The sequence below is a fragment of the Pagrus pagrus genome (genome assembly GCF_965226575.1).
Source record: "Pagrus pagrus genome assembly, chromosome: 20".
Classification (NCBI taxonomy): Eukaryota; Metazoa; Chordata; class Actinopteri; order Spariformes; family Sparidae; genus Pagrus; species Pagrus pagrus.
The window spans coordinates 18,823,695-18,842,853 of record NC_140207.1 but is presented as its reverse complement, the minus strand read 5'-3'; the positions used below and the strand labels follow the sequence as shown (position 1 = coordinate 18,842,853).

The 19,159-nt window shown below is 37.6% G+C and overlaps 4 protein-coding genes across 7 annotated transcripts in view; 3 read left to right on the top strand and 1 right to left on the bottom strand.

Annotated features, from left to right (window-relative positions):
* Positions 1-367: 367 nt before the first annotated feature.
* Positions 368-5,083, top strand: rgs9bp (regulator of G protein signaling 9 binding protein). Its single transcript, XM_084339966.1, has 3 exons — positions 368-578; positions 2,149-2,455; positions 4,065-5,083. The coding sequence occupies exons 1-3, from the start codon at positions 483-485 to the stop codon at positions 4,439-4,441; spliced, it is 780 nt and encodes a 259-aa protein (XP_084196092.1). The 5' UTR covers positions 368-482; the 3' UTR covers positions 4,442-5,083.
* Positions 5,084-6,354: 1,271 nt separating this feature from the next.
* Positions 6,355-11,121, top strand: mcur1 (mitochondrial calcium uniporter regulator 1). The gene is made up of 9 exons (XM_084340507.1): positions 6,355-6,677; positions 8,269-8,382; positions 8,485-8,588; positions 9,004-9,105; positions 9,199-9,240; positions 9,353-9,424; positions 9,767-9,820; positions 10,155-10,269; positions 10,446-11,121. The coding sequence occupies exons 1-9, from the start codon at positions 6,464-6,466 to the stop codon at positions 10,499-10,501; spliced, it is 873 nt and encodes a 290-aa protein (XP_084196633.1). The 5' UTR covers positions 6,355-6,463; the 3' UTR covers positions 10,502-11,121.
* Positions 11,122-11,471: 350 nt separating this feature from the next.
* On the top strand, positions 11,472-15,719 carry dph2 (diphthamide biosynthesis 2). Its single transcript, XM_084340923.1, has 7 exons — positions 11,472-11,569; positions 11,830-12,006; positions 12,207-12,319; positions 12,712-12,932; positions 13,268-13,957; positions 14,850-15,029; positions 15,237-15,719. Exons 2-7 carry the CDS (start codon positions 11,857-11,859, stop codon positions 15,353-15,355), a joined length of 1,473 nt encoding a protein of 490 aa, XP_084197049.1. The 5' UTR covers positions 11,472-11,569; positions 11,830-11,856; the 3' UTR covers positions 15,356-15,719.
* The window catches only part of ncf2 (neutrophil cytosolic factor 2), a 19,803-nt gene continuing 16,333 nt past the window's right edge, over positions 15,690-19,159 (bottom strand). For 3 of the 4 annotated variants that reach the window (XM_084340920.1, XM_084340921.1, XM_084340918.1), the window contains 10 exons: positions 18,709-18,816; positions 18,473-18,532; positions 18,106-18,149; positions 17,602-17,743; positions 17,407-17,472; positions 17,196-17,250; positions 16,995-17,035; positions 16,722-16,870; positions 16,527-16,638; positions 15,733-16,040 (listed from right to left, as the gene is read on the bottom strand). In XM_084340920.1, the coding sequence (XP_084197046.1) occupies positions 15,819-16,040; positions 16,527-16,638; positions 16,722-16,870; positions 16,995-17,035; positions 17,196-17,250; positions 17,407-17,472; positions 17,602-17,743; positions 18,106-18,149; positions 18,473-18,532; positions 18,709-18,816 (999 nt within the window). In that variant the 3' untranslated portion in view covers positions 15,733-15,818. Of the gene's footprint in view, positions 16,041-16,526; positions 16,639-16,721; positions 16,871-16,994; positions 17,036-17,195; positions 17,251-17,406; positions 17,473-17,601; positions 17,744-18,105; positions 18,150-18,472; positions 18,533-18,708; positions 18,817-19,159 lie in introns of all 4 variants that reach the window. The other variant, XM_084340919.1, reaches the window with a different exon arrangement.

The following is a 19,159-nucleotide window of genomic DNA, read 5'->3' as shown; positions in this document are numbered from 1 at the left end:
TGTGGTGTGCGTGAGGTGACAGAGCGCAGCCTCCTCTCAGTTAGTGAAAGGACCATTGTGGCAGGGACAGCCAGCTGCTCTTCTATCTCTCTGCTCTCAGTGATGGTTAATGAGATTAGCTGTTCGTCTTAGCCTGCGTCAGTCCAAAGGGGTCAATCACAGGATTAGCACCTTGCTTAAGAGTTACATCAGTTTATTACACTTTTTTTCTTCTTTCCTTTGACTCGCCCACCTCTGGCTCTTTTTCGGGCCCATTTTTTTTAGCATCCAAAGCATGTTTGGTACCTGTCATTTAGTAATTGGAGTGGAATATTGCGGTGCATCGTGCGGCTGTGGGAATGAGTCTGTCTCAACCATCAGCCATTGAATGAAGCATCCTACAGGGGAAGAAGAGGAGCAGCCGCAGCCAGAGAAGTGAAGGGCTGCTGGGCCAAAATCTTGCCTGCTGTGGCAGAGTCTGAGACTCTGGACAAGTCATCCTCATGCCACTTGTAAATAACAAAGTGGGCGATGATGGCACAGTTGGCACAGACAAGGCTTTGGCTGATGGGAAGGCTCTGGTGGACTCGTTGATGAAGGTAAGATGCTCCTGGTTTTTACAGTTTTTACTTCAATGTCTATTAAGGACACACACAATGCTGTGGTGTACTGCTGTATTGGCATGTTTACAACAGTAGTTTCAGTTTGCTGCTTTACAATTGGATAAGCAGGTGCAGGTTGTCATCTAATACATAAATTGAATGTCAGTAAACACCTTTCAATCAATTATGCAATGTTACTGCATAAGAGTGGAAAATTGTTATTTTAATTTTAAATGTACTATTTGATATGTTTTGCATCAGCAGTTATACCGTCTTCACTATATTCTTTTCTAAAACTCTAATGTCAGTATTTTACAGACTAAACAAACGCGAGACTTCTAAGCATTGTTTTTCCCCCGTGGCCAAAAAAGCACTCTCACTGAAAAGAATTTCTTGGTCCACTGCATCTTCGTGACCCTTCTATTATGTGTTGGAAAATGCAGAGGCAATACCAAACATTTTTTTCCCTCAGTTATTGGCATGTATTTACTACAGTGTTTTATCAGCAAAAAGCGTGTGGGTAATCTATATCATTTTTGCACATTTTTGCTCTACGTTTGGTCGCTGAATATTTGTTTAATATGCAGACAATACAATTCTTGGTGCTAACAGCATGCAAGTTCCAGTTATGCAGACCTTTTTAGCACTTCTTACGAATTTACTTTAAGAATGACCAGATATTGCCATATGATGGATTATTATTATTATTATTGAAATTAATTTCATTAATTCCCCAGAGAAATTTGAGCATCATAGCAGCAGTTTAACACATTGATAACACATGAGACACCTTCGTAGTAAATGAAAGACTACTGTACAAATGTTTCTATTTAGTATGCCACTGCAGTGCAACATGATAGAGATAAGCATGCTTTGTTAATGTGGCAAGAAATATACTAGGGTTCTGATTACACAAGCAAAACAAATTATATAGCATACTCAGTAATAATTGTGTTCCCTTCTTTCATCTGTCCACGCTCTGAGAGCACAAGGTTGTTTTGGCTTAACTAGAAATAGATCAATGATAATGAGATTATTAGTAATATTTTTCATTGGAACCACTCCTGCTAATCCTCCAGCGCGAGGCTAATGCCTATTAATAAACCATTATGTTACCGTATGATGATGTAGATCACAAAACTGGATGTGTCTCATTTTGCACATTTCACAGTTACTGTTTCAGCTTTAGATTACATACAGTATGGATATTTATCAAAACTGTGTCTTACCCATCTTAAAGGATAAGTTCACCCAAAAATACAAATTTAGTCATTATCTACTCACCCCCATGCCGATGGAAAGTTGGGTGAAGTTTGGTAATCCACAAAACATTTCTGGAGCTTTGCAGCAAAAAAAAAAAAAACAGCATTGCAGCGTTCTGCTAAACAATTGAAGTAGCTGGGTACAAAAAAGACAGAAAATGAACAATTAATTTCTTTAATGAAGCACTGATGTGTAAAATGCATATTAACTCTAAGCAACTCTAAAGGTGACTTGGATAGCAGCACACAGCTTCATATTGTAATTGGCACAATTACATCGCTTGTATTTCTACGTCCTCGTACAGGTGGTGGCATGTTACCGGCACTTGGCCTCATGTGTCGGTGGGTGCACAGACAGCTTGCAGTTGCGGGATGAGCTGCGACAAACGAGAGAAAAGGCCCAAAAGTTGGTCGTGGCCATCTGTCATCATCTGACCTCACATCTCCGAGACAAGAGCCTGCCTGAGGAGCAGCGTAAGGAGATGGAGCTCCTATGGGTGGCCTTCTCCTCCAGCCTGGAGCTCCTCCATGCTGACATGCGCAAAGTTTTCAATGTGGCTGACATCTTCTCTCTGGCCAACAGTCATACCCTGATGCAAACGGGCCTACAAGGTACATTTCAGCCCCATAGCTCTTATTAGTTTAGCCTAGGAAAAAGCTTTGAAGGTGGTACAACATATATAATTGCACTACTCCATCTCCATAGTCTTTTCAGAGATTAAGTGTGAATAGGACTGTGATGTCTTTCTTTGATGCACTGAAATGACATACGATAGCAACCTCCCTTATTACCATAAACAATAACTAAAATTTCAGGAGGAGCACTGATTGTAAGTCAGTTGCTCTTCTGATGATTAAAATAAGTTGAAGTTAGGACAAAAAAGACAGGCTGCTCTTTAATAATTCGACAATTAGTTCACTTTCAATGATTACAAAACATCAGCACTTTAGTAAACATTTTTTGAAGTTAAAGTGAGGGCCAGTAACGGTGGCTGTGTTGAGCTAGAGCTTCTCAGACACTACTGGTGAGGATCTCTATTGTTGAGATGCTGCCTCTCGTGCACTTTCTCTGCTCTCTAGCATTTGAAGAGTTACTCTGATTAGCCTGAGGGGGAACACAACATCACTTCTTTGTGCGTGCACATCTCAAGTGGCATTTCCAGTAGAACCTTTGTCATCTGAGTAGTGCTGTCGTGCTTTCATTGCAGTATTCAGTAACCTATACAGCCAGTTTTGAAACCTATTTTAAAAAACTACTATAAAAACACCACCTATTATTAAGTCTTTCACTGCTGGAAAGTTGACATATACACTCAGTTGCCAGTTCTTTAGGTATGCCTAGCGAAATAATGCAGTCTAATACAACAAAAAATGAACATGATAACTTTCACGATGGGTTTATCAAAGGACTGTTACAGCCAGTTTTATGTTGTCTGTAGGGACAATATTTACTGTGACAACTAGTATTAGTCTGTTAAAGTCGGATGATCTTGCAGCTCCAAGTCATATGATTCCTCCCCAAAGAGTGACCACTGCAACAGACTTTAATTTATTAGGTATACAAAATGTATTCATGTTTATCGGTGCTCCTGTGACCATCTGTTATAGTTGACTTGGTATGTGGACGGGGACTTTACTACATTTCTGTTATTTCTGTGCCTATAATCTTTCAAGGTTTTAAGTGTCACATTTTATATAATTTTATTTAATTTCGTTTGTCCATCTCCTAATTTCTTTTTTCAACATGAGTCAAACTCTTCAGTGTCAAAGTCCACATTTCTGATTATACAAATCTTTAAACTTACCATGACTGTACTTACCTGCAATGCTTGAATAAGAAAAAGATAATTTGTCCTTAGTCTTAAATATGGCTAATAATTATCTTGAAATGGGCCTTTATAACATTAGTTTTAAGTTTATGATAACTGTAGAACAGAGCTTCACTTCTTTGATCTTCTTAATACTCACTGCTATTTATATGATATAATAGCTCTATAAGCTCTATTATATGTTATAAAAGCAGTGAGTAAATTATGAATATCGCCCACTCATTCCCTTTAAACATACTGTACTCTGGTGCAGCCTAAACAAGCTGAGTCCTTTATGAAAACTTAGAATAATGTTTCAGCTTTCAGAGCTTTGTCTCTTCGGTTTACAAATGCAAAAGCCTCAGTATAAGAAGTTTTCTCAAAATAATCTAATTTTTATTTTGTTAACACAGGAGGAGGCAGTGAGGTTGCAGCTCGGGCGCTCAGCCTGCCGGACCTGAACCAAACTCCAAGCCAGACCCTCCCTGCTAGCCTGGAGAGCCAGGAGCACAGCACCATGGAGCAGGAGATCAGCCAAATCGACCACATGATCGACGACATGGAGATGAAAGTCAACGTGTTGCGCTGGATGGTGGAGCCCCACGGGCCGCAGTATGCAGACCCTCTGAGCAGCACCGACAGCACCTCCCTGGCTATGCTCTCTGTGGATGAGGAGCAGCCCGTACACCAGTCTCTATGCCAGCGCAATCAAATCTTTGTGCTCTTATTGCTGTTTTGTGTTGTTTTGCTGGCAGCCACTTTATCTGTTTCTGTTGTGATTTTCTCATGAGCGAAACCTTAATATATTTTTTTTTTCTGTAAAACCTCAGCAATACTCAATAACACTGTAAAAAAACAAAAACAACAAGTAGTTTTATCTTTCCAAAAATGGTTACATTTTGTAATAGCAGTTAAAATATCTACTAGTGCATAAGATAATTTGTCTAATAACAAATCTGGATGAAAACCAGTGAATCCAAAGCTGCCATATTCTTTGACCTATCTTTGTTGAACAAAGTGACAATAAAAACACATGGTTGCCAGTTACAACTGAGAAAAAAAAATAACAATAGCCCCCTTTCCATCAACAGAGAACCAGTTCTGTTCCGATTGGTGCACCGAAGTTTAAACTGCTCTGAGCATTTCGACCTGCTTTAAATTGATTAGAAACCCCAAAAGTTTGTTTCCAGCTGGTTCTGCTCAGAACTGGTGGAAGGTAGATAGCACCATGGTTCTAAGAATCTTGAACGGAACTGGTTCAAGAACCAGAGCTAATTTGGTAGAAAGGGGGCTAATATAGGACAGGTGGTTGACTCTTACTTACTCTACTGTAAAAAGATAGAGCTTATATTTTCCCTTTGTTCAGTACAGTATGTTCTCCTGACTAGTCAGAAAGACATTTCCTCACGTTATTCCTTGTTGCCATCGAGAAGACATAGGTGCTGATGCTTTGTAGTTGATATGCTGTAATAAGAACATTCACCTCCAATGACTGAAGCGTTTTTTGATTCATTTCATTGTTACTTATTGTGTATATAATCTGTGCTGTAGAGAACTGACAATGTATAGTTATGCATTATAAAAGTTATCAACTTTGATATGACACTGTGTTGTACTCCATTCATTTTTATTTATTAGCACCTTGGTAAAAGCACTAAATCTTTGTATGCAAAGCAACAGGAAAATGTGCAGAATCTAACTTTCAAACAGGATAATACGGTTAGAGTCTATGAAAATCTGTAAGGCTTTTATGGCTTTTTCAAATACTGTATAAATGTGGGTCATGCCCAAGAGGGTTACAGGCATGCTGAGCAGCTGGTCTATCTGGCTTGAAAATACAATTTGCAAAGTCGTCCCCTTCCTCCCAAACTAAAAAACATGTAAAGTACCGCAAAGGATCCACACATCAAATGTGTCATTCGCGATTGAAAGGCTGACAACACACTCTAAATATATAAACTGTAAAACGTTAACATAAAGACCAGTTAATGTTGATGACCTCACAACGGTTATGTATGCTTCCAAAACAGACAAAACTGTGCAGCATTAAAGTAAAAACAAACCCTTATGAGCCAGCTCATTAGTATGCTTTTGTTTTTTTAAAACATTAAAATGAATAATGCAGAAGGCTTGAATCAGGGCGACTGCCGACTGTATATTCTATATAGATGACTTTAATTTATTTAATTTTCTGATGATCACAAGAAAAATACAGTATTGTGATCTTGACATAAGCTGCTTGTTTAGTCACCGAACATCTCAAGTAATAACTTACTACGGTATACAAATAGATATTGCATCACAGCAGAATATAACAAATTGCTTAACAGATCACATTAGAATTTGAAATGTTGTACTTCTGTAATTTTCAAAGAACTCCACCAAAATATTCCTGCTTTAGAAGTCATACATGTATTAAAAAGTCATTCAGATTTTTAATATGCCATTCTGCATATTTACTTTTGGTACTTTAAGAATATTTAAAGCTAACACTTTTACAAAAGTAAACAAATTATATGCAAGGCTCTTACTAGTAACAAAGTATTTCCACTCTGTGGCATTACTACTTTTACTTAAGTACAAAATCTGAGAAGTAGGTAGCCTACTGCATGAGCAGTTGTGACACAGGTAAGCTTTATTTTGAAATATAAAACCGGAAGTTTGTGAGTGTCACGTTTCAGTCCGTGCCTCTTTGTTCATTGTGTCAAACTTGATGGTCGGGCGGGGGCAGAGACTGGGTGAAAAGTTGCTATGCCGCCGCGGTAACATTGTCAGGATTTCACCAGACTGAAGTACAGCTGCTGCTGTAACAATGGTGCCTAAACAGTGTCATTCGCGATTGAAAGTTTTTCGAGTCAGCCATGGAGAAAGGTGGTATGACCTCTCTTTTAATCACGCGTGTGTCCGGTGTATCTTCTTCACTACACCCTTCAACGACTTTAAGCCGCAGTGGAGAAGGAGACAAGCTCCTGGACTAAACTTAAAGCCTAAGCATCTGTCTGCAGTGACACAGGTGTACGCAAGAGGTAACGTCTTATGGTCTCCTAACTAATATGGCATCTAGTTTCATGACAAACGTCAAATAACCACTTTTAGCCCCAGTGTGTGCATGAATGCAGTGACGCAGCTCCTTTGTGTCACAAGTGAAAGGTAATTATTTCTTGTGAAAACAGGTGTGTGCTCTCTGGAGTCTGGTGACAATCTTAATCCATCAGAAATGAGCTGTCATACACAGTAACTGTCTGCATGAGGTCATTTGATGTGTCTCTTTTATGAATGTCAAAATAAAAGTCCTCTTCAGAAACTCTTAATTTAGGGCTTTCTTATATCTCTGCCATTGATCAATTAATTCGTCAGCTGTTGAATTCAGTGGTTGTTGATCCCAACATCTGCTCACTAATACAGTTCTTTGTACCTCTGCGCTTGGTGTTAAATGAAACCAGACCCTGATGCTAAATGTTTTCAATAGAAACCTTTGCCCACATCTCACACTGTATTCACAAAACATGGCCTCCCATTCTTCCAGGTGTGTTGCCACCATAGGGTTATTGTTGTTTTTTTGAATTTCAATGTTTTATGTAGTTAACTATCTATAAGTTGTTTATATAGTTGACCTTTTTGAATTTGGTTCAACCTTTCTTTACCCACACGCTTATCCTGATTATTGTTGTTGTAATGGACATTATTTCAGAAGTTTTAGTTTTCCACCTTTGAATTGTCCAGAACACAACGGAGCGAAGAGCTTCAGTTAGCAGCAGGTAGAAGTTACTCAGGTGATATGCTGCAGTATGAATTCAACAGATGATCAATTCTTACATGGTGCACCTTTATGACAGGGGGAAAAAAACATTGTTTAGTTTGTTTCAACAGCAAAGGAAGTGACTGGTGGAAACCATAGTATAGCATTATAGAAAAATAATAACATTAAAAGTTACATGAAATATGCATCGTAAAACAGCTGTTTACTTGCACAACCATCAGTTCCTTCATATACGAGTAAACTAATACTTTGTCCTTTAAACTATTTGTACGAGTTTTAAATCCTGTAATGTGCCCAATAAAGGTCCATGACTGAAACATTGTACTGTATCTGTATTGAACACTGCTGGAGTTTCTTTTGCAGCTCTTATTAATGCTAAATATCAAGTAAGGGCTATACAAGTATATATAAGTTATTATAAACATGAGCGCCATAATATGAAAGATAATTACTATTTGTAAGTAAACATATAACCCATACATGAATACAATATGTACAGTTTGAAAGAGTATTAGCTACATGTAAAGCAGAAATGTTTACAGTTAGAAACATTATTCACAAATATACATTATATGAACATTTTTACTTTGATTATTTAATATGTGCATATATGTTGTGGCATAAAGATTTATGTTTACAAATATATAATATTTAAGCAATTGCTGACAGCATATGTAGAGAATGTGCCATTTATATTAAATGCTGTGTCTTCACACAAGTTTGAAGACAAAAGCTACATAAATATGGAAAATTGTGTTAAAATATGCAATGAATTACAGTGTATATTTCAAAATAAGAAAGGAAGGGAAAAGTACATTTCCAGGTAATGTTTAATCTCTTGTCCTTAATGGTTTCAGATCTGAGTACGTCCATTAGAGCCCTCCAGTATGATCTGGACCCAATTCCAAAGTCTGAAGGCGGGAAGCGTTTTTTTGATACACACGCGGTGGTACGACTCTTTGAGGAAAATGGTTTGGCTTCTTTTGTTACTTCAACAAGTACCAATAAACAATATCACTCTGCTTTGTTAAGACGCTGTTGTTTTCTATTAAATAATGATTTTCCATGAACAGGCTTCACTACTCAGCAAGCTGAGGTGTTGGTTAAAATACTGGTAAGGATGACAAACTCTAACATGGATGTCATCTATGCTGAAATGGTAACCAAAGTGCAGCAGGTGAGGATCTTATACATTTACTGTAAGCACTATGTCAGCACCTGTTTGTTTCTTCTCTGTGTATCACCTGAAGGCTGTGCCTCTAGTCTCGTAAAGGTCACTTTGTGTTTATCCTCCACTGCACATTCATTGAACATGTCAAAGCATTTCAATAGCAGTGCGTTGAACTAATCAACAATAATATGATCATACGTTTGAGTTTGATGTAGTGTGATTTGAGGATTCTTGTACTAATTGTGCTGAGTGAAGCTCAGGATTTATACAGTGTTGAGACTGATATTGCAATGTGAGCAGAGGATCAATCAAGGATCACTTTATTTAATTTTCCTCCACAGGATGTTCAACAACTTCTATGCTATATTGTTAAAAAAAGTTTTTCTTATTAACTTTTGTAATGTTTATTTGATTCTGGCAGGAGATCATGCTGCAGCGTGTGATGTCTCAAATAGCAGCTGTAAAGAAAGACATGATAATCCTTGAGAAGAGCGAGTTCTCTGCTTTACTGGCAGAGAGCGAGGTAAGTGTCCATGGTCCCTGAATTCACATTCATGTTGTTCTGTTTTTGATTCATATTACTAAAGAGTTTCAATATTTTTTATATTTCTCCCAGAAACTCAAGACCCAGTTATTGCAGCTCAAGGTCCAACTGGCTGTAAGTTATTCCTATTTACTCAAATCAGTTAACGTCCAAGTTTTCATGATATAAGTAATTATTTAGATTTGTGATTGAATGATATAGATTTATTTGTGTATCTCCGTTGCAGGATATCATGAATAAAGTGCGCTCAGACACTATTTTGGACATGAATTTGGAGAAAAGCCGTGTAAAAGAATTGGTAAGTGTTTGAGGAAATTAAATGGATTTAATTTGGTCTTTTTTCATGTTGACTTAAATTTGCTTTAAATTACTGATGACTTATTGTTGAAACATATTGTTTTGAAATTATATCTTTTACCAACCCTGTTTCTCATTGAATGCAACACTCTATTATTGCAGCTGCCAGTATGTAAACATGCTGAATGACAAGAATAATGCAGTCTTGATCCTAGCAGATCAGTGATGTTTGAAATGTATTGTTCTATAGACCGGTGGGACAGGAAGACTACATGAAATGTGAACCTGACAGGTCTTGACTTGTGTTGCTTTCTCTAAATAAAACATAATTTGTCATTTTCAGAAAGCAGAGCATGAGAAGAAGCTTCTAGAAACACGAACTGATATTATGGAAATGGTTTGTATTTGTGCAGTACACCTACACCTATGATAGTCTACATAATGTACAATCACAGAATAAACTGTGAAACAGTAGATAGTGTCAGGTATAGGTGTAACAAGTGTTCTTTTAGATGAACATGATAGTCGTATCATTATACTGCTCGTTACATTAAATATGCTTTATTAAAGTACAACAAGAAGCGCAATACAGTACCAGTCATAAACTTCTAATAATGGCTGTAACTGATTGCTTTGAAGCTATTACACTGTGTGTTACAAATATCTGGTAGGTCTTTGGTGAGACTTATAGATCTTTAATGTCTGACTGTGTCTAATTGCCTTTTTTACAGACTGCAGAGCAAGAGCGTCATTTAACTCAGACCAACATGAAGATAGACACTGAAGTGGCCGGTTTGAAAACCATGTTAGAGTCCCATAAGCTGGATACTATAAAATACCTCGCAGGTAGGACATGGCACGGGTAGAATAAGCATTCATAGCCTGGAGAAGAAACTGGATTTTCAAATATACTATATACTATACTATACTATTCAAAAGTAGTTGCCAAACACTTAGCTGATGATAAATGAAATAATAAGTCCGGTATATTAATGATTGACCTACGTTTTTCTCTCTTTTAGGTTCAGTGTTCACCTGTCTCACTGTGGTCTTGGGTTTCTATCGTATTTGGATGTAAGAAGGACAATGAGTATGATTTCATATTTATAACCACTGGTAACACTTGAACCTTCAATGAATCCTCTAAATCTAACAACAGTCAAAGACAAGTCACTTTCATGTCCGACAGTTTGGATTTTTTTGGTGCAATCGTTATCTTTTGTTCTGAAGTATGACTTTTAGAAGAAAGCCTCTGCTAACTGATCACTGCTAGAAGTTTTTTGAAATAATGAAATTTTGACGCTCAGGGCTGAGGCCAGTCATTTTATTTTTTAGCTGCCATGGTTATCGAGTATCTGCCGGAAACATAGCTGAAGAAGCGTTTTGGACAGATGGGAATTGACCTTCCCCTAAAGAAACTCTGTATAAAGAAATGTGCAGGCGATTTAAATACTGACCTCTAATTCAGATAATGCTATTTGAAACTGAAGTAAAACTTGTTTTTAAATGTATTTATTTGTGTATATATCAAGGTGTTGATATTGAAGAGATGATTAAAAGAAGGATGGGTCAGTGTGACTCATGACTACTCCACTATATTATCACAGAAGTAACTTGTATCTATCTTTCTGCTTTGTGTTGTAACATGATTGATTAACTGAAATAAATTGAATTGCCAACCAATGCAAACTTTGTGCCAACAAACAAAGTGTCTCTCTCTATTTATTGTGTTGGGAAATATTTGATGTTACTGTTGTTGGGAAATGTTCACATCAATATGCAAAAGTCTTACAAACAAGTCATATTGATTAACTACTGGATCTCCTCTGGGCTGCAAAATATAATGATAATGCTTGAATGATTAAAACGTGTGCATCATAACAGTGATCTGGAAATGTTAGTTTTAGTAGTGAAAGCAATAGTTTTTAATGATGTCACGGCGAGTTGATGAGAAATATTTGTCTTAAGGTAAATAATGCAATAATATAAGACATTCATGAGTCACCCTTGCTTTTATTTTGAAAAGCCTTTGAGCCGGAAGTATTTGCCCTAGCGACTGTTGTGGGGAACAGTGTACTGCTGTCACACGTGTGTAGCTGTCAAAGAAGCGTTTATCTCTTAACAGGAACTCGCATGACATTGAATTGTAAGTCTACAGATATGTTGTGATGCAAGTATATAACGTAATAACTTGTAAAATATAATTTGTAACTACCGAAGCTTTAAACAAAGATTTCTTGTAGTCAATCAGCTAGCGGCTAAGCTAACTTAGGTAAGGTAACGTCAACGTTATGGTAGCGCGGCTACGCTAATTTAAGGATGTCGGATATGTTACTAATTTGTTTTATTCGCTTATTGTTTACTCACCGGGTGATATGCTAAACCATAGCTAATCTTATTTTGTAGGCACTGTTGAGTGTTTTCTACGCAATAATGGCTGATGCATTCAGCAGCAGCTCGGAAACGGTAATTCAGCGTGTGGTGGACGTAACAGTGAAGACAAACACCCCTCTGGAAAAACTTGAAGAGTTGTATCAGATTAAGAAGACTTGTGAATTCATCTCTGAACGTCAATTTCAAAAGGTGAGGGCTTTTTTTTTACTTGTAGTCATACAAACATTCAGTCCATCCATTGGTATACAAAAGCATGAAAGGAAAACGTGCTTGTTTAAAAACAACTCTTTGAATAAAGCTGCTCATTTAAGCAATTGAGGTTAAATCATGTGCAGGAATGCCTGACGCACGTTTAAGAAGAGTGTGTCTAAAATGGTGAACGTTCACAGGTTGCCCTCCAGTTTCCTGATGAGCTGCTGGTGGATTCAGTTGCAGTAGCAGTGGAGATCGAGAGAAACAGCAATGCCAAGCCGTTCATTTTGGGAGATACGTCCTATGGCAGGTAAAAAACACCAGATTCAACAGAGAAAAGCCTGATTTCATGGAATGATACACGCATGCCATGCCATTTTTAGTGCTTGTGTTTCTCATGCAAAGTGATGTGTAAAAGCAGTGCTCAGTGGTACCTTTACTGACATATTCCACAGCCATTTGTATGCTTCACGTGTTAACTTCGAAATTTGGATCCAGAATGTGATATCTTGAATTGAGAATAGCTTTTGTGACACTGATTTGGTAAGTTATTTACTTAGTTGACTTATTTATCATCGTCTTGTGTGATAATATGCTGAAATTCAGTGGCTTATAGGCTTATATAAGGCTAAAACAAAACAGGACCTGAGCCAAGCTGTCCATTAGTGACATTTACAATTTTTGTTAAATTCTCTCGAGCAGTTGCTGTGTGGATGAAGTCGCAGCAGAGCACGTCGGAGCCGACTGCATTGTGCACTATGGCAGCGCCTGCCTCAGCCCGTCTAAAAGGCTGCCCTTGATGTACGTCTTTGAGAAGCGACCGATGGATCTTGAAAAGTGCACGTCTGCCTTCAGAGAACTCTACCCTGACACACAGAGTCACATCATCCTCCTCTATGATGTCAACTATATTCATGCCATCGGTAAGTTCTTTTACATAGCCCTACTGCATGCTCTTCTATCTTTAAGTATGAAAGAGGATTAGATCATTATATATGTACGCCATTGTATTGGGTAGATATTCATGTTTATTTGAGCTGTCATCTTTCAAATCACAAGATGTAATTCTTCATTAAAATTATGAATGAAGATACATATTACTGTTCTAGTTAATTTGACTATCAGGATCCTCAGTCAAATTAACCACACCCTCAGTTAAGAGTATTGAAATCTTACCTATTGAAATCTTTCTTTATCAAAGGCTTGTTAATGATTTCCTGTCACTGACTGAACATGTCTTTCTGTTTTATTTTTTCAGAGGATCTTCAGACCCTCCTTTCGCCAGAGTATCCGAACCTAGTCTGCTCAGAACTTGTTGTCGAAGGGGAGCAGTGTTACAGTCATGGCTGGATTAAAAGAAAACATGATGACACCTGTCCCTCAAACCAGGACGACAACCAGGTTGTCTGTCAGTTTGGAAGACAGTTCTCCTTGAAAAGCGGTTTAAGCATCATGGATTACAGTATGTTCTATGTAGGTCAAGAGGGAGCCACCCTGAGAAACTTCATGATGACTTGGAATCGCTGCACATTTTGTTCTTTTGACCCAATCACCATGATCGGGAGGACTGAGTCGATAAGTATCAACCGTACACTGATGAAGCGATATTACGCAATAGAAAGGGCCAAAGATGCCAATGTGGTTGGTATCCTGGTCGGCACACTCATGATGGCCGACTACCTCACCATCATCCAGCAGTTGAAGGAGACAATCAGCCGAGCTGGCAAGAAGAGCTACATGTTCGCCATGGGGAAACTGAACGTGCCCAAACTAGCAAACTTTCTGGAAATTGACATTTTTGTGTTGATTGCATGTCCCGAGAACTCACTGCTGGACTCAAGTGAGTTCTACAAACCTGTAGTAACACCGTTTGAGATGGAGGTGGCCTGCAACAAGAAGAGGGAGTGGTCAGAGGAATATGTCACAGACTTTCGACAGCTCCTGCCAGGTCAGATTGGGACTTACCCACATCATAAATTCCTAAATAATCTCTTGTCAACTTTTTTATGTTAAGGGACTGAATTAAAAAATATAAGGGGGTGGTGGTGCAGGGTGGGGGTGAACTGTTTTGATTTAATCTCACCCAAAATGTATATTTCAGACTCTCCTTGTAGGATTGATTTTAAAAAAGGATCAAATAGTTGCAAATGATAGCTTTAGTGTGAGCAGTGGGTCATAAAGTTGCACTTAGCCATGTGCGGAGGACAATTCACTCTCTGTAGCTGGCCTTTTTTTCTTCCCATCACAATTAACTAGCTGATCGGACCAACTGATCAGTTTTGAGAAACACCAAATAAATGTGATTCTTCATAGTATTTTAAAGGTGTTACCAGAACCAACAGTTCTGCAAAGTTTGCTTATATTATCATTCATGCAGCCTATTATGTTGGTGGAATTCAAGAATAGAGATGGCTGGGTTTGCAGTAGATTTAAAAAATCTTATTTGGCTTCTAACATGCGCATTGGTGGCTACAGTGAATATTATTCCTCCATTAATATATATTAAAGTTGATTGCACCATACAAAAATCTTTATACTTCTCTTCTTTTAGTTAATGGTTAAAGATTTGTACCAAATCTACTATGTACTATGGTTTGCGATATTAAGGGGCGGGTATTGCATTTTTTTCTAAGTAAAGGGAAAGGTCCGAAGAAAAGACTAAAAATATTGCAAAGTGAAATAAAGATTAATTTCATACAGTCCCTAATATGAATACAGGTCTATATCTCTCATACTCAAACATGTTGAGCCTATTATTTTTTTTATCACAAGTAGCCTAATGAAGGCTATTAAAGTCTTTCTATGTCTAATTTTTTCTATCCGTCTCAAATTTGCACCAGGTGGACAGAGTCATGTGCCGTTGTCTGATCAGCAGGAGGATGGCGACGAGACTGACATGTCATTAATCACAGGAGCTCTGCGGAGCAAAAATCTGTTGATCAGTGAGCCTGCAGAGTCCTCGTGTGGCTCCTCCGTGGTCCTCAGGAACCAGACGATGACTGTAGCCACTAACTCAGCTGGTATGTAGTGAATAAGATGCTGTTTGCTCTAATTTTCATACAGCCATAAGTTTATTGTAGAATTTCTCACACATACAGTAATTGTTACACCTTGTGCAATGTGAGCATTTCGCAAAAACAACAAAAAACACTTCAGTCAATATAGTCTGGCATAAACACTATAAATGTTTTGTATCACACTACAAAGTTCTGCTTTTTTTTTTACAGCATCTTTCCTGGCAGAAAGAAGTTGGCGTGGCTTAGAGCAGAAATTGGGAGAGACACCTGTGGTAAAGGCAGGAAAGGGCAGGAAAGGCATAGCTATTGCCTATGAAGAGGAAGGATGATCTTCATGATAATTAAACACATTTACAGAACTCCCAACAGAGAATTTGATTATCTCTGTATACTATTTGTAATTGCTGGAAACTGTAAGTAGTAATAGTTATCATTTTTTTTCATTTCTCACTGTGTCACAGAATGTCACCTATGATTTTGTCTTATTATAACTTAATACACTTGACTATAAAAAGGTATTGTGATAATGTCAAAAACAAAAATGTTTCAATAATATTCATAAAGAATCTGTAGGCTGTGATGAATCAGATTTCATTCATTTATTAAAAGGTTTTGGTAGGGAGAACCGGACCACTTTTCTGCTGTGGCCACTTCATTATATCACTGGCTTTAATATTGTTTCTCATTACATTTCTTAACTTAAATTACTGGTCATTGACAGGAACATCTTCCACAAAGGATGCAGGGAATATACCAGTATTCCCGTTACACTGCCCCTCCAACCAATCCTGGTTAACTAAAGAAAAGGGGAAAATGTGAATTAGAATCATCAATCTTGGAAAAAACAGTATTTCTAAAGATTTGGGATATGTCTGGCCAAATGAATGGAGTCTCACCTCTAGAGAGCAATGTGATCGTATCGCCTTGATGAAAATTGAGATCCTCTGGATTTGATGACTCGTAGGAATGAAGAGCCACAAAGTGAATCTTGCTCTGTGGCTTTCCATCAGTTTCCTAAAAACACAAATTAATAATTTTCTGCTCAATTACCTTGAAATCATGTCTGTCTATTGCGTAGTGGTGTACTACAGTTTGACTGGACTGCAGCACCACCGTGATTGAGGAAGAAACACATCTGTATTATTCTGTTTGACTCTAAAGAAGACATTAGTAGTGTCACAACATGTTTCCACAATTAAAGGCTGAAAATCAATCTGTGTTCCAGTCCCTTTTTTCCCCTGGAAGTTTGGTCAGAGTTTCAATCATGTCGATATTGCTTTCCAACCCTGACAGAAATTTAATTCTCAGGGAATACTTGATACTCTGGATCATGAAGATTTTAAAAGTAGTAGGTTTTATTCATAAATATTGCTATCATCCCAATACCCATATTACGAAACTGCGATATCAACCAAAATATATGAATAGAAGATAGAATTATTTTGAAGTATAAAGTATTTTGTAAGGTCCGCATGCACAGCAACATAAAACGCCACTTACCTCTTTTGTGTCACACCACAAGGTAATGTGCCTGCCACTGGCACAAGTCCACACACTTTCCATGTCTGTGTTGGCATTGATTACAGTTTGTCCTGTTACCTCAGAGGTCAAACTAAAAACAAAAGGACTGAGTTGAAACTCTGCCAGTAACACAATATACCGATTAAAGTGGAAATGTTTAAATGTGTACTGTACCTCAAGATGATTGCTGTAGAAGGGAGATTCAGTTTATTACTGATTTTTTCAATCAGTACCTCATAGGGAGATCCAGATGGTACTGAGACAGCAAAGGTGAATGTGAATCGGACTTTGACAATAAGAGAATTGTCAGTAGACTCTGCATCCTGGCATTAATGAAAGGACATAGTGGAATAACGTCATTACAGAAATCAAATAAAATCCACCTTAAAACACTTCACATGACGGTTCATTTAGAGAGTGTGTATTCATGGGCAGGAACGAGCATACCATTACTTGTGTGTTTCCACTGCTGTCATCACGACGGAGACCTTTATTACATAAAAGTTTTGTTAAAATGGGTCATATATTATTTGCAAATACTTGCTCTTGGGTAGAGCTGGTCAAATGTCCTGGTATTTAACACCAATCAGAGAAAGATGCCTGTAGTTATTTTAGTCATAGTTTGCTTAAACCGTCAGTTAAGTCTACCTTGTTTCCTTTCAGGTCTGGTCGGTGGTGCTCGATTTGGAGGCCTAGATATTCCCTGTACATGGTGAATCCAAATAATGTAATTTAGAATACAGGAAAACAAAGATATAATAGCAACATACTACAAACCTTGAGCAAACACTTCATTTTATCGAGGGTTATTTTAGAAACCTGGAGAGTATACCTGGAAAATGTAATAAAGTCAACTAACCTCATTCTGTTTAGAGGCCAAGGAGATCTCCAATCGTTCCAGGTAATTGTAAGGTACAAGTCCTCTCTATAATTGACACAATGATGAACACTCAGTGACATTATATGAATTCTCTTAACATGACATAAATAATAGTTTTATATGCCATTAGTATGCAGGTTGCAGATGTACAGGTTCTGCACATTGTGCTCTTACTCTTTCATTGAAGATCACAGATGCCCAGTTGTCAGCTCCCTTCTGCAGCACAAACACAATGTTGCCCGGCACTACAGCCAACTCATCACTGGTCTCAGGAACAAACTCAAACAGGACAGTGTGTGGTTCTCCTTCTAGAGCCCTGTGAAGATGGGAAACATCCACATGGCATCACGACACATGCTGGTTATTGCTGTGTAATCATGCATTCCTATCCTGCTCTCATATTGCACAGTGATTTAACATTTCCCTCTTACAAAAAGCTGAACATTTAATAGATTTGCTTGATGCCCCCCCCTGTTTTCAGTTGCCTTTCTATGCTAGGAGCTGATTTTTTTTCATTTTACATGTCCATGTGTAGGTGGAAATCCATCATTATCACAAAATCTTACCAAGTATCATGGCAATTTACAAATAAATACATTTATGGATAATAATAATAACTTAATACATTGTGTTTTTTAGAGAGAACCGAGTTTCACTGCTTCAAAGTTAGTGTTCTACCTTAGGACCTCAGGTTCTTTTGGACAAGTCGGGCCATCTTTGACCTGTTAGATAGAAAACACAAAGCAATTAATCAGTAGTGCTGTAAACAGTTTGAAAATGGCTGAAAGAAAAAGAACCAATGGTCTTTTAGTAAACAGTTACTATGTAAGTTATAAGGCAGAAAATATGCCAACATACAATGCAGCTTGTGATACATCAATGTTTCCTGGCATCACGGTCAATATTGCGGAAGGATTGTGAATAATTTAGTGCCTCTTAAGTTTTTAAAATCTTCCATATAATATATTCTTGATGTAATGATAATTTTTTATATACATCTGATTGTATTGATTTTTTTATTCCTGAATAAGAGCCCATATGTCACCTGTGGCTGTAATGGGGCAAATCCAGAGAATGCATCCTGAGGAATGACTGAGGCAACAACCTGAAGATAACAGAAAATATAATGGTTATGTATGTCAAATAATTAAATTAATTGGCTGTTGAAAAAACAAGAACAGCCTAAAGACAAAACATTTACATTTTACTGAGCTATACTCAGAATGGGGTGCATATGAAAAATTCAGTACCAACAAAAGGTGTGTCATCAGATAGTCTTACCTTCGCTTTACCCAGGTAGTCCTTCTTCTCCAGCTCAGCAACATAGTGCTTATTTGGTTTAAATAGCACTTTTGAGGGGTACTCGACTGGTTTGAAAGGTTTCTGTTTCTGAAATTGCATCACAAGGGATATTAGTGTTTGTCAAGCATTTCTAACATGAGAGTAAATTGTAATTTAATTGTGAACACCTTTGCTTACAAACACAGTATCATTTTGAGCTATAGAACTGCAAACAAATAGCACTTTCCATGCCCAATCCTTGATTCTCACTGATATTTTTGTATTGTTATTTGACTATAGACTGTTTTTTATTGAGCTGTAATTAATAATCGCCTACTTGCTAGTCAATGTGAGGCAATGCTTCATTATGAAGCCTTATACAACAGAGTTTTGCATTGGTGCAACACCTTGCTCGAAATAGCTGCCATCCCACCCAAGTTGATAAGATTTA

Excerpts from the sequence above, each read along its gene's own strand:
- rgs9bp (XM_084339966.1), top strand. The coding sequence starts at position 483 with ATGCCACTTGTAAATAACAAAGTGGGCGATGATGGCACAGTTGGCACA. Across the intron at positions 579-2,148 it reads TGGTGGACTCGTTGATGAAG|GTGGTGGCATGTTACCGGCA; the intron begins GTAAGATGCTCC and ends GTCCTCGTACAG. Across the intron at positions 2,456-4,064 it reads GATGCAAACGGGCCTACAAG|GAGGAGGCAGTGAGGTTGCA; the intron begins GTACATTTCAGC and ends TTGTTAACACAG.
- mcur1 (XM_084340507.1), top strand. The coding sequence starts at position 6,464 with ATGGTGCCTAAACAGTGTCATTCGCGATTGAAAGTTTTTCGAGTCAGC. Across the intron at positions 8,589-9,003 it reads TGGTAACCAAAGTGCAGCAG|GAGATCATGCTGCAGCGTGT; the intron begins GTGAGGATCTTA and ends TGATTCTGGCAG. Across the intron at positions 9,821-10,154 it reads GAACTGATATTATGGAAATG|ACTGCAGAGCAAGAGCGTCA; the intron begins GTTTGTATTTGT and ends CCTTTTTTACAG.
- dph2 (XM_084340923.1), top strand. The coding sequence starts at position 11,857 with ATGGCTGATGCATTCAGCAGCAGCTCGGAAACGGTAATTCAGCGTGTG. Across the intron at positions 12,933-13,267 it reads CAACTATATTCATGCCATCG|AGGATCTTCAGACCCTCCTT; the intron begins GTAAGTTCTTTT and ends TTATTTTTTCAG. Across the intron at positions 15,030-15,236 it reads TGTAGCCACTAACTCAGCTG|CATCTTTCCTGGCAGAAAGA; the intron begins GTATGTAGTGAA and ends TTTTTTTTACAG.